The sequence below is a fragment of the Phyllopteryx taeniolatus genome, chromosome 6 (genome assembly GCF_024500385.1).
Source record: "Phyllopteryx taeniolatus isolate TA_2022b chromosome 6, UOR_Ptae_1.2, whole genome shotgun sequence".
Classification (NCBI taxonomy): Eukaryota; Metazoa; Chordata; class Actinopteri; order Syngnathiformes; family Syngnathidae; genus Phyllopteryx; species Phyllopteryx taeniolatus.
In genome coordinates this window covers 17,979,560-17,993,850 of record NC_084507.1, presented here as the reverse complement: position 1 = coordinate 17,993,850, position 14,291 = coordinate 17,979,560, and the positions used below count along the sequence as shown (strand labels likewise).

General features: G+C 41.1%; 1 protein-coding gene across 1 annotated transcript; it reads left to right on the top strand.

Annotated features, from left to right (window-relative positions):
• The first annotated feature begins 1,824 nt into the window (after positions 1 to 1,824).
• On the top strand, positions 1,825 to 13,456 carry sbk3 (SH3 domain binding kinase family, member 3). Its single transcript, XM_061777525.1, has 4 exons — positions 1,825 to 2,510; positions 6,233 to 6,380; positions 8,278 to 8,480; positions 11,114 to 13,456. Exons 1-4 carry the CDS (start codon positions 2,505 to 2,507, stop codon positions 11,867 to 11,869), a joined length of 1,113 nt encoding a protein of 370 aa, XP_061633509.1. The 5' UTR covers positions 1,825 to 2,504; the 3' UTR covers positions 11,870 to 13,456.
• Positions 13,457 to 14,291: the final 835 nt, after the last annotated feature.

Below are 14,291 nucleotides of genomic sequence, written 5' to 3'. Positions count from 1 at the left end.
TGAATGTGTATTTTTTTTGTCTCATAATACCTTAAATGCTGGTTTTTCAGAAAGAAGAAAGAAAGATTTGTGAACAATATTTGAGTGAAATAGATTTTTTGTGTACATAGAAAAGTAGACGGCATTCAGCTCATGAAAAATAGGACAAACAAACAAAAGTGTTGCATTTATACTTCTGTTAAGTGGATATTTTACAATACAGTGCTGTTTCCCTTTATTTTCCTTTCTTTGCAGGGGGGGCTGGAACAGAATAACGGCATTTCCATTCATATCAATGGGGAAAGTTGATTTGAGTTACAAGCGTGGTAATTGAACAAATTATAATTAATCTCGTAAATCAAGAAACCACTGTATGATGTGGTACTGGTCCATCTGTGCGGTGAGTACAATAATAATGTTGTACATAACTTTCATTTTATGTGGCCTGCTAAAACAAATCATGAACGTCTACTTCATGTTTCTTGCTAAAAAAAAAAACCTGTACTATAATTTTAAATGTTATTCACATTTAATAATTTTCAGGTATTTCAAGCATTTGTTTTGTTACCAAACCCTTCAAAAAAAAACAATCGTTGAACAAACTACTTTAGTTGACAATTAATTTCAAAATTAGTTATCCATCAGTTGGTTGTGCACAGTGAAACCTGCTATTCACAGAGGATAGGGACTGACCACGACTAATTGACACTAATTGCCATGGGAAAAAAAAAAGTGGTGCTTTCTGTAAATAACCAGGGATATGCTCCTCCCAGAAAATCGACAAAATGAATATTTTTATTTATTTAATCTTTATTTATCCTTTTGTCTTTCTTTCTGTCTGCAGAGTAAAACAAAACAAAATAAAAGCAAATCAACAATAAAAACAAATAAATACATAAATATGTGGGGGTTCACTGAATATGTGATAATATAATGATGCATTTGTACATTGAAATGGTTTCACAGTAACAATGGCCTTTGGAGGGAAACCATAACTACAATTTGGCCTGCGACAAGATTGAGTTTGGCACCCCTGATCTAGTCAATATAGACACATGCAGGGTACAGTACATGTATTGTACATTATGTAAAATACTGTGGAATCCTGCATATTCGCAATTTGACATTCACTGATTTTTTGGGGGGGGAACCTATGCCGTTATTTGCAGCAATACTCGCTTTTTTTGCTGTATTTTTTCCCCATCTCCAGTTAATTTTTTTTACCCAGTACCACGCTTATTTGCATTGCTTTTTTTTGTGGGGGTTATTTTGAATTAATTATTTGCAGATTTGTGCTATTTGCGGTCGGGCCCGGAGTCAACTGTATTGTGTATTATGTAATGTGTCTAATCTGGGCGGCACGTTGTACGACTGGTTAGCACATCTGCCTCACAGTTCTGAGGACCGGCGTTCAAATCCCGGGCCCCACCTGTGTGGAGTTTACATGTTCTCCCGGTGCCTGCGTGGGTTTTCTCTGCGTAATATGAGTGCGAATGGTTGTTTGTTAATATGAGTTTGTTTGTATGATTGGCTGGCGACCAGTTCAGGGTGTACCCCACCCCTCGCCCGAAGATACCCTTGTGAGGAGAAGCGGTACGGAAAATGGATGGATGGATGGTGTCTAATCTGTATTGTACATTAACTCAGGATGACTTCACATTGTGGAGACATGTCGCGTACGTCAATGGAGAGTAGAATGAAAACTGAGATGAGAGTTATGGATATGATTGAAGCTGTTTTTGGAAGTCTACAAACAGTTGAATGCATTAATGTGGGTGGGTGAGTGTGTGGGTAGACATATTTAGTGTGGTTCATTCTTTTATTACCGCCCATGCATTGATAGACATGGAATGCAGAGTAACATTAGAGGAGAGTGATCTTGGACAATTAATCCAGGAGAGACATGCTTAACTGTACCCTGTAATCCCAGTAAGAGTCCAGGGATCAAGGGTACAGCTTGTTGGCCTATTGCGATCATTCCTGCATACATGTTGATTAACCCAGGAATCCTACACGACGGAGGGAATTCACTGACTCAGACCTTGAGTGGTGAGAAAAAAAAGACGGCGAGACATGGAAAGAGTTGGTGAGTGAGTGACACGGGAGGCAGGAAGGGTTAAGGTGAATGAGAGTTTGGAAACAGGGGGGCATTAACTGTGGCTGCGGGGAAGTGGAAGACAGAAAGGGAGGGCCACACTGCAGGCGAGAGAGAGGTTTGAAATACCTTGCGACCCATTTCGGCCCACTTGCCAGCAATGAACCAGGCGAGCTGCAGACAGACTTGGCCACAGAGTAGGAAAAGAGAGGGAGTGTTTGTGTAAGTGTGTGTCCCCAGGGAGAGGCGGTCATTGTCTACTTTGCCGGTGCACAGATCAGTTGCAGGTCCAGTTGACTCATCCAGCGCAGGACGAACAACTACAGTACAGCACACCTCCTGCATTCAAGTGCAAGAAGGTGCAGCAAGAGCAGCTTGTGAGGAGGAGCCGCTGAAAAGAGACCATCACCATCACACACCTCATACAAGCATGACAGTGAGTACTGGACTTCGATTAAATCAACTCATTTTGTCTTTGATGAGCAATCTTGCCACAGCATACAAAGCTACTCTTATTTGTTCTTTGTCCATTTAATTCAACATTTTGCATTCATGCATGTTAAGCCCCCCCCCCTCCAAGCTTCTCGTTCGGAATGTTGGCCCATGTGGAGCACAAAAAAAAGTCATGACTCATGGCATTTGGTGATGAGTTTGCATAATAATTTCAGCTTGCAGTTATGCTTTTGATGCAATAAAAATGCAGGACTCCTCTGTGATTTAGATCATTAGAATCCATAAATTGCACAATTATGCATTTTAAAACATAAGTTTAATTGACCTATAAAACTCAGTTTAATATTAAATAAAAAAACAATATGAATTGACAAATATGAATATAAACACTGATCTTTTTCTTATTGCCCTTTCGCTTTCTAAATAGCTTACAATTGTACATATTTTCTATTCATGATTATTCTCTATATTGTCATTTATGTGCTCCCTCTTATGTGTTCCAGTTAAATATTTCCACATTTTTTCCCACAAATTTAAAATTAAATACTGTAAAATAAACACGACTGTGCATACATTCACAAAACCTTTTATGCATATAAACAAAAAAACAATCAATTCATGTCATTCATAGCCTTTGATTTATAATAACGGTAAAACAATATTAAATTTTTAAAAAAGTTTTAAAAAGTGCATACAAATATATAACACAAATATATTAAAATAAACACGTAACTTTATGTATATCATCACAACACATTTGATATAAAAAAATAGTAATATTTGATTCCTATAATTCACAGCCTTTGAATTATAATACTACAAGATATTCAAATACCAAATTAAACTTTTCAACATGAAAGAAATGAGGAATCATATAAATGCAATTTTGCTCTTACATATCTAGGAATGTACAACCCCAATTCCAATGAAGTTGGGACATTGTGTTAAACATGAATAAAAACAGAATACAATGATTTGCAAATCATGTTCAACCTATATTTAATTGAATACACTACAAAGACAAGGTATTTAATGTTCAAACTGATCAACTTTATTGTTTTTAGCAAATAATCATTAACATAGAATTTTATGGCTGCAACACGTTCCAAAAAAGCTGGGACAGGTGGCAAAAAAGACTGAGAAAGTTGAGGAATGCTCATCAAACACCTGTTTGAGGTGCACAGGTGAACAGGCTAATTGGGAACAGGTGGGTGCCATGATTGGGTATAAAAGGAGCTTCCCTAAATACAGTTCGGCGTTACAGCCATAAGTGCAACTTGAAACTCTTCTTTGCAAAGCAAAAGCCATTTATCAAGAACACCCAGACACGTCGCCGGCTTCTCTGGGCCCGACTCATCTAAGATGGATTGATGCAAAGTGGAAAAGTCTTCAGTGGTCCGACGAGTCCACATTTCAAATTGTTTTTGGAAATTGTGGACGTCATGTCCTTGGGGCCAAAGAGGAAAAGAACCATCCGGACTGTTATGGACGCAAAGTTCAAAAGCCAGCATCTGTGATGGTATGGGACTGTGTTAGTGCCAATGGCATGGGTAACTTACACATCTGTGAAGGCACCATTAATGCTGAAAGGTACATACAGGTTTTGGAGAAACATATACTGCCATCCAAGCAATGTCTTTTTCATGGACGTCCCTGCTTATTTCAGCACGACAATGCCAAACCACATTCTGCACGTGTTACAACAGCGTGGCTTCGTAGTAAAAGAGTGCAGGTACTAGACTGGCCTGCCTGCAGTCCAGACCTGTCTCCCATTGAAAATGTGTGGTGCATTATGAAGCGCAAAATACGACAAAAGAGACCCCGAACTGTTGAACAGCTGAAGCTGTACATCAAGCGAGAATGGGAAAAAATTCCACCTCCAAAGCTTCAACAAGTAGTGTCCTCAGTTCCCAAATGTTTATTGAATGTTGCAGCCATAAAATTCTAAGTTAATTAGTATTTGCTAAAAAACAATAAAGTTTATCAGTTTGAACATTAAATATCTTGTCTTTGTAGTGTATTCAAATAAATATAGGTTGAACATGAATTGCAAATCATTGTATTCTGGTTTTATTTATGTTTAACACAACGTCCCAACTTCATTAGAATTGGGGTTGTAGAACAATGGTTTAAACACTGGAAGGCCAGTTATCTTCTTATCTTCATTCGGGTCGCAGGTGAACTGGAGCCCATCCCAGCTGACTTCGGGCCTACACTCCAGCCAGTCCCAGACACTGGAAAGTAGTCAAGGACTTTTAACAGTTAATATTTGTTTACATGTAGCCTTTAATCAGCATCATTTTACATCCTCGGTAAGGCAATATTACAAACTGCGAGGTCATTCGTATAAACATGGTGCCTCCAGCGTGACTGTCTTTAAATTTTTGGGACATTTGAATCCACGATGCTTAATCCATCTGCTCAACATCAAGACACCGTACATCTTCAAAGAGGGTCAAATGATCTGTTTAAAATAGAGCTGTCTTCTTTGTATCAGTGCCAGGTGTTACTCTCCCACTATGCGACACACACTTTCGCCAACTTATTGGCTGCACTTACCATTCAGATGCACCCATCCCACAAACATGGAATTTGTGCAAACGTCTCCCAAAAGGCTTTGCAGGGCACGACGAGGTGAATGTGTCGTATACACACAGAATGTCAAAGGTCGAAATGTGTTTTCGGCCTGGAGTGCTCTGTTGTAAATGTTCGCACCCCTCCCAAATATGCCGGGGTCTACGTGATAAGGGATTTACTTCAAAGCGTATCATCCAAGCTGTGACTGGAGGAGGCAAAGCGTTGACCATTAAGAGCTGAGTGATCTGAGCTCCAGATGCCGCCATCGTCCTGATAAGACACCGTATTTATCCCGCGCATGGGACAAAGGAGAAAGAACATGTGATTCATAATCTAAAAGTAGTAATTTTACAAAATACGCAAATATAACTATGTATAGCATTACAGAGCGAGAGCGGCATTTCACGTATTTGCGATGAATACCACGACTACTAAAGCAAGAAACATAATAAACCCTTTATCTTCCTCCAAACAGCTCCAAACCTCTACACTCCAATAGTCTAATAACATCACAAAAACATAAACATTTCAAATAAAAACCATCATGCTCACCATACATGTGGATTATTTATAGATCATAAAATCCATCCTCCCTTTTCTTTGCTCCTCCAAGCTAGTTAGTTAACTAACTGGGTCGTCAGAGCTAGCTAGTTGCGCTCATGTTTGTGCCACTGTGGAAGTGCCAAATAAATCCTTTTTCTGGTTGAAACAAGCCAGTCAGGTCTGGTGTTGGCCGACCTACCCTCACAATGTCCAGTTTTTCTTGAAAAGTCGACCTTGAAAATGCATTTTTAACAAGGTCTGACATTCGCCCTTCACCAACAGTCATTGCACAAATTGCAAGAGTACTAATACTAATTCATATTAATTAAATTAATACAATTTCATGTAGGCCTACTGTAAATTGTAAATGTAAATCAATGCTTCTGACAGTGTTTCGGGCAGCAGAGAAGAATCTGACTGCAAACAATTGACTACTACTACTTCCCACACTAGCATTAACACACATCTTTCAAGCAGAGGATCTTCTTCCTCTCAACGCCACTAAATCAGTCATCACACGGACCTCATATATCACACGGGTTTTACATCCGGTTCACATCTATTCTCTCCTCCTCCACCCCGCAGGACGCAGCCGCCAAGGAGCTCGACGAACGCTGCTTCCTGTCGGCGCAGGCCATGTCCAGCCTCAAGGTGGCCGACCACTTCCAGGTTCTGAAGTTCCTGGGAGAAGGTTCCTACGGCAAGGTCATGCTGGCCGTGCACAGGAAGAGAGGTAAGCAGGCCCGTTGGGATGACAGTTTGGACCTCATTATGTTTCAATTGTGTGAAATTCACACACTCCTTAACTCTGATTATATAGCCGGTTAGGTAAGACACAGATTACTCAATGCAAAATAAAGCCACTAAGTGCATCGCTAATGGAACCAATCCTGGCTCTGGTTTCACTCTTGTGATGAAACTTTATGTTGTGTTGGACAACTGTTGCAGTAATGTGAGGACGGATGAGTCTTTGGATAGCCTCCAATTTTGCCTTTTACACTCCCGTCGCTTTAATGAAGTGCTATTCTTCAGGATAGGGTTGCTGTAATGTACTCGTAACACAATCTCCCCCAGAGGCCAAGTTAAATTTGTTCACAGCGTTACTGATGCAGGCGGCACGGTGGACGACTGGTTAGAGCGTCAGCCTCACAGTTCTGAGGAGCGGGGTTCAATCCCCGGTCCCGCCTGTGTGGAGTTTGCGTGTTCTCCCCGTGCCTGCGTGGGTTTTCTCCGGGCACTCCGGTTTCCTCCCACATCCCAAAAACATGCATTAATTGTGGACTCTAAATTGCCCGTAGGTGTGAATGTGAGTGTGAATGTTGTTTGTTTGCATGTGCCCTACAATTGGCTGGCAACCAGTTCAGGGTGTACCCCGCCTCCTGCCGATGATAGCTGGGATAGGCTTCAGCACGCCCGCGACCCTAGTGAGGAGAACCGGCTCAGAAAATGGATGGATGGATTGGTTACTGATGCACAATACTGTAGCGAGCCATTTGCGCATTAACTCGATATCCTTGAAAAACAGCTTTAGGTCCAGCTTTAGGTGTACACTTTGTCCTCACTTTTAACACAGTTCAGGCCTTTATAAGCAGTTTTAAGAATTTTGATGGCAGCATGTTTCTCCAAAACCTGTATGTACCTTTCAGAATTAATGGCGCCTCCGCAGATGTGTAAGTTACCCATGCCATTGGCACTAACACAGCCCCATACTATCACAGATGCTGGCGTTTGAACTTTGCGTCCATAACAGTCCGGATGATTCTTTTCCTTTTTGGCCTGGAGGACACGACGTCCACAATTTCCCAAAACAATTTGAAATGTGGACTCCTCAGACCACAGAACACTTTTCCACTTTTCATCAGTCCATCTTAGATGAGCTCGGGGCAAGAGAAGCCGGTGGCGTTTCTGGGTGTTGTTGATAAATGCCTTTTGGTTTGCATAATAGAGTTTCAAGTTGCACTTACAGATATAGCACCGAACTGTATTTACTGACATTGGTTGACATTGAAGGCGGCACGGTGGACGACTGGTTAGAGCGTCTTCCTCACAGTTCTGAGGTCCGGGGTCCAATCCCCGGCCCTGCCTGTGTGGAGTTTGCATGTTCTCCCCATGTCTGCGTGGGTTTTCTCTGGGCACTCCGGTTGCCTCCCACATCCCAAAAACATGCGTGTTAGGTTAATTGATGACTCTAAATTGCCCGTAGGTGTGAATGTGAGTGCGAATGGTTGTTCGTTTGTCTGTGGCCTGTGATTGGCTGGCAACCAGTTCAGGGTGTACCCCGCCTCCTGCCCGATGGTAGCTGGGATAGGCTCCAGCACGCCCGCGACACTAGTGGGGAGAAGCGTTTCAGAAAATGGATGGATGGATGCATGGTTTTCTGAAGTGTTCCTGAGCCCATGTGGTGATATCCTTTACACATTGATGTCGCTTTTTGATGCAGTGCCGCCTGAGGGATCGGTGGTCACGGGCAATCAATCTTGGTTTTGGGCCTTGCCGCTTACATGCAGTGATTTCTCCAGATTCTCTGAACCTTTTGATGATATTATGGACCGTAGATGATGAAATCCAATACAATACGCTCCTTTGGGCGTCGGCGTACATTTCATAGTGTGTCATTTATTTTCTGGCAGGAACCCCGATGGCTCTGAAGTTCTTCCCTCGTCAGTCCACGACTCTCACATCCTTCCTGAGGGAGTACAACTTGTCTCTTTCCTACTGCACACATCCCTCGCTGACGCGCGCGCTGGGCATCTTTTTTTCCACGTCATCCCATTACGTCTTCGCCCAGCAGGCCGGTCTCTACGGCGACCTGTATAGCGTAATAGTATCAGAGGTCAGTTTCACGGATGCATGATATGTGCGACTGACTCTCAATCAAGGGTGGGCAAACTTTTGTGCTCAAGATTTTTAAAAACTGTGAATGTTAAAAAATGTAAATGTTAAATATTTAAAATAGTTGTATTTTTTTTAGTTAGTATCTTTCCATCCATTTTTTGTACCGCTTATCCTCACTGGGGTCGCGGTCGTGCTGGAGCCTATCCCAGCTGTCTTTGGGCGAGAGGCGGCGTACACCCTGAACTGGTCGCCAGCCAATCGCAGGGAACATATAAACAAACAACCGTTCGCACTCACATTCACATCTACGGGCAATATAACAAATAATTAAACATTGTTTTGTTTGTTTGTTTGTTTATCTGTGCCCTGATTTAATTACATAAATGAATAGACAACTAATAATGGTAAAAATAAAACTAATTTACCAATGATTTAATAAAATAAAGTGTTAAATGTATATATTATTTTACTAACATTAAGTATATTATTAGTATATAATCATTTAACATATGCTATTCATTTGATAAATCAATACAAAATTAATACATCATTGTATTTTCTATATATTGTATTAATTATAATTAAGTTATAAGTAATTAGTAAAATAAATAAAATGTATTAAATGTATGAATACATGTTAATTATTCTTATATTTTTTAATTCAATTATTCACAGTAAATAAGAAATTATTTTTTTCAATAAATGAAAATAACAGAATAAAACAGCAAAATTATTAAAACTAATATAACAGTACTCTGTGTCTCTATAAATGATTGGTGGCCCAGATTAAAGAGCGAAGTGGGACCATCACTCAAACAACCTGCCCTACAATTTAATGGTAGTGATCCTATTTTAATCTTTTGGTTATGTCAGCAAAAAAAGAGATGTTGATAAAGGTTAGCAGGCATCTTTTCACTGCCCGTAACAAGAAGAGCAAGTGATAAGAACGAGAACACTCTGCTCTCACTGCCGAGCCAGCAGCAGGGAAGCATGTGAAGTGGGGCAGGAGGTTTCCATGAGCGTCACTGTGTGTGTGTGTGCTGTTCTCAGCGCACTTCAGTTGTGCTCAAAGTTGAAAAACATACCCTGCTCAAGAAGGCAGAAGTTTGCCAGTCAACATCTAAATGTCTCAGAGAAGGCTTGAGAGAAAGTGCTGTGTTCAGATGAGACCAAAATTGGGCAGCAAGTTGACTCGCCAAGTTTGGAGGATGAAAAAAAAGTATGATCCAAAAAAAGTATGATCCAAAGAATACCATCCCCACAGTCAAGCATGTAAAATGTAGGTCTCGGCTGTTTTTCACCAAACGGTACAGGGCGACGTCACCGCATTAAGGGGCCAACTCTAATTGTCCATAGGTGTGAATGTGAATGCTTGTTTGTATATCCAGTGGACCCCCGCTATTTGCAGGTGGTAGGAACCGGGCCGGACCATGAATAGCAAAAATAATTAATTAATAATTGACACCCATTGTACACTATATTGCCAAAGGTATTAGCTCACCTGCCTTGACTCATATGATCTGAAGTGACATCCACTTCTTAATCAGTAGGGCTCACTGTAATATGCCATCGGTCCACCTTTTACAGCTATAACAGTTTTAACTCTTCTGAAGAGGCTGTCCACAAGGTTTAGGAGTCTGTGTATCGGAAATTTTTGACCACTCTTCCAGAAGCGGATTTGTGTGGCCACACAGTGATGCTGGACAAGGCCTGGCTCTCAGTCTGCACTCTAATTCATCCCAAACGTGTTCAATGAGGTTGGTGTCAGGACTGCAGGCCAGTCAAGTTCATCCACACCAAACTCTCACATCCATGTCTTTATGGACCTTGCTTTGTGTATTGGTGCACAGTCATGTTGAAACAGGAAGGAACCATCCCCAAACCGGTCCTACAAAGTTGGGAGCAATTAATTGTCCAAAAGTTCTTGGTATGCTGAATCCTTCAGAGTTCCTTTCACTGGAACTAAGTAGCCAACATTTTTGGACAAACTTTGTGGGAAAAGTTCTTCCATTTCTAACATGGCTGTGCACCAGTGCACAAAGCAAGGTCCATAAAGACATGGATGATAGAGTTTGGTGTGGATCAACTTGACTGACCTGCACAGAGTCCTGACCTCAACTTGATAGAACACATTTGGGATGAATTAGAGCCGAGACTCAGAGCCAGGCCTTCTCGTCCGACATCAGTTTATGACCTCACAAATGCGCTCCTGGAAGAATGGTCAAAAATTCCCATCAACAGACTCCTAAACCTTGTGGACAGCCTTCCCAGAAAAGTCAAAGCTGTTTTAGCAGCAAAGGGTGGATGCACATCATATTGAACCCTATGGATTAGGAATGGGATGCCACTTAAATTAATATGTGAATCAAGGCAGGTGAGCAAATACTTTTGGCAATATAATTTAATTGCATGGGGGGGAGAAAAAAAAACATCATTTTTTTAAATACAAAAAAAACTTGAACAAGCAGACATAAACAGCCGATAAGCGTTCTCGAGTTTGGTTCCCCCCTCTTAAGAGTCGCTCTCCTTGCCCGCATTAAAGCACCTTAACTGCTCCATTTTCTTTTCACTTCACTCGAACTGAAGCTTGAGCTTAAAATTATTATTTAGGATCTTTCATGTGTGTTCTAGGTTGGCCTGGATGAAGAGCGTGTCCAGAGGGTGATGTCCCAGCTTAGCGGTGCCGTGACCCACCTCCACACGCTGGGCTTCGTCCACCGGGACATCAAACCGGAGAACATCTTCTTGTGCGACAGCTCGTGCCGCTGGGTCAAATTGGGTGACTTCGGCCTGACCCGGGCCATCGGTTACACCGTCGGCGCCGTCTGGTACGAGTCGCCCTTCTGCACCCCCGAGGTAGAGCCCGTCAAGGAGGCAGACAAGGCGAAGGAGTGCGATGATCCGGAGGAGGAGAAGGAGACTCTTTGGATAACGGTGGAGCCCTGCATCGATAGCTGGGCCCTTGGGATCCTCACCTACTGCCTCTTGACTGGCTGCTTCCCCTGGGAGGAGAGCACCAGCGACGACCCCGGCTACACCAGATACAAAGCCTGGTTTGAGCGTGAGGGGAGGAGCGGGAGAGGCGACCAGGAAGCAGACAGCTACACAATCATGAAGGAGAACCACCTGAACAACCCGCCTCCGTCACAGTTCCACGGCCTCAGCTCGCTTGTTATGGCGCTTTTGCGACAGCTGCTCCACCCCGACCCGGAGCGGCGAGGGAACCCAGAGGAGATCCTGAGCTACCTGGGAGGACCCTGGCTCATGGAGACCGAGCAGGAGGAGAGGAGGAGGGCCGAGGAGGCCGAGAGGGAGGCCAGGAAACTCAGGGAGGCGGGAGGAGGAGTGGAAGAGGAGCTTGTGAGGGAAGGAAGAGGGGAGAGATAAGCTAACATAAATGTATTTTTTTAAATTTGACCAGATAGACTACTCACAAAAACTTGAGGATGTTGGGCTTTGGGAATGAAATTTCTGGAAGAACCTTAAATCTACTATAATCTCTACAGGTGACCTTAAATTGATCGTCTCTAAACATTTGAATGCACATGTCACACTGCTCTATGTTTCAGTACTTTTGGCACAACTTGCTGTTCTCTAACAAGGAGTAAAGGTAAAAGTGCATTTTAGGTATGTCTCGAAATTTCCAAATATCCATAACTTTTTCTGAGTAAAGTGGTGCCTTGAGATACACAGTTCGTTCCGTGACCACAGTTATCACACAAAACACATTGAAATGAATGGAAATGAATACATTCCAGCCTACCAAAACAACAACAAACATTATTGTAACGTGTTTTGGTTTTAAAATTGCACGAAACAAAAACATATGACAATGACGTAATTAAATTGAATGTAATGAAGGTAGAAGTTTTTTTTTTTTTTTTTGCTCCTCTTCAATGGATATTGTGCTGCTTCTTCTGGTGTGCACGCCTTGGCTACCTGGGGGCAGACATATGAATATACATGCTGGGACAGGTCACAACTAAGCTCAGTAAGCCACACTAATACCAGTAGTTTTTCGCAGAGTATAAAGAATATATGCCTGTGAGTATTGTTATATTTTCTGCCTACCTTCGTTGCTCTACAATTTGAGTTCCAAAATTTGCTGCTTAAAAGGTTATAACTCCGTGACACTAACGCTATTCGTTAGCCCGTTTGCATTGTTTGTTAGCATTAAGGTAAGTGGACTTTCCCAAGGCAAAGCTATATGGTTTACACAATGTGTAATTCTCTTAGTTTTATGTTTAGTTTGACACTAAACTTCAACTGGGAGTGGCAATAAACCGCTTGAAGCCCCCGTTTTGAAGACTCGTTTACTATCTGCCAAACTGCTACTTGTTGTGACGTGAGTTGAGTTCACTGCCACCATACTGCACTTGTAGCAAAAAAAAATCCGAGTCTAAGCAAAACATTGGCTGAACGACGGCACATATCTGGAAGGTTTGCTCACTCGCATCTCAAGGTACCACTGTAGTGTATATTTCACAATATGATAAAACACATTGTGCATGACTGAACACAATATCTAACGAGATCCGATACGAGAGCCTTTTCAACACAAAGACAATAATGCTCACTTTGATAGATGTTGTCAAATTCAAGAATAGTATATTGAGGGGTGTAGCAAAATATTAGAAACACCTACCAGTATGCTGCAATGGAGAAAATAATGTTACTTGAAATATGTTGAAATCATTATATTTGTAATGGCAGAATTGTACTGAATCTCATTAGATTATGCAGGTGTACTTAATGTTGTGGCCCGGTGAGTGTATAAATGTTATCCAAATGCAACGATAAGGTTTTGTGTTTTTCATAGTTGTTTTATATATATATGTAGATATCATTGTCACTACTGCTGTTGTATAGATTCCAGTGTGTAAATATGTTTCAATAAAAAATTATTATGATAAACATTTACCAGAATACCTGTAAAATTTGAATGAAGTCAAATAAAACATAAATAAAATTGCACTAATATTTTGTCACCTGGCTCATTGTAAATAATAGAACAGTAAAAATAATGCTTGCATTAATATATCAGGAAAAGACAAAAAAAAAACTCGCTATCTCAAATTCCCCCTGTAATTAACAGAAATTCTAAATTGTTTCAATTTATTTTTAGATTTTATGATCAAAACGACAATACTTTTTGCATAATGAGTCATAAAAAAATGTAGGAATAATTACAAACATTTCAGACTCTAGAATCACTAATAAACTGTGTTTTCCATCTTTGGTCACTTTGCATACATATTGAAATTAAAATTAAAAATTAAATTAGTGTGCTTTATTCTTGTGCCTTTAACTATCATAGCTAACATTTAATCAATAAACTCTTCCCACAGTCGCTGGGTGAGAAGAATGTCTCAGCCTCTCGACAGCTGTTATCAACCTGATACTGTAGGTCCCAACAACATTTGCCATAAACACTAGATTTCATTTGAATACTTATCCAACCATACCCTACTTACTACTGGCTGTCAACTAGGACCAATAAAAGAATTATAAATCAGGAACTAATAACCGAGCTCAGACCTCCGCAAAAGCTGAATAATAACAAAAAACAAAAAACAGAGTAGAAAGGCCCTCTGTCCTCAACAAATCTAGTAGTTATCTAAAGCGGGCTACACACATACTGGAATTCTAGCATGTTTTTCTCTCTTCTGATCAAAGTCAGCAAAGTCAGCAAAGACATTCAGAATGTCTATGAAAGATTATCCTTAGTAGACCTGGGTAGAGTTGTCCAAAAATGTACTCAAGTCAGACCATTATTACTTCAGAAAAATATGACTCGAGTGAAGATTAA

Coding starts and splice junctions, on each gene's coding strand:
- sbk3 (XM_061777525.1), top strand. Junction 6,381..8,277: donor GGCCGTGCACAGGAAGAGAG/GTAAGCAGGCCC, acceptor ATTTTCTGGCAG/GAACCCCGATGGCTCTGAAG. Junction 8,481..11,113: donor ATAGCGTAATAGTATCAGAG/GTCAGTTTCACG, acceptor TGTGTGTTCTAG/GTTGGCCTGGATGAAGAGCG.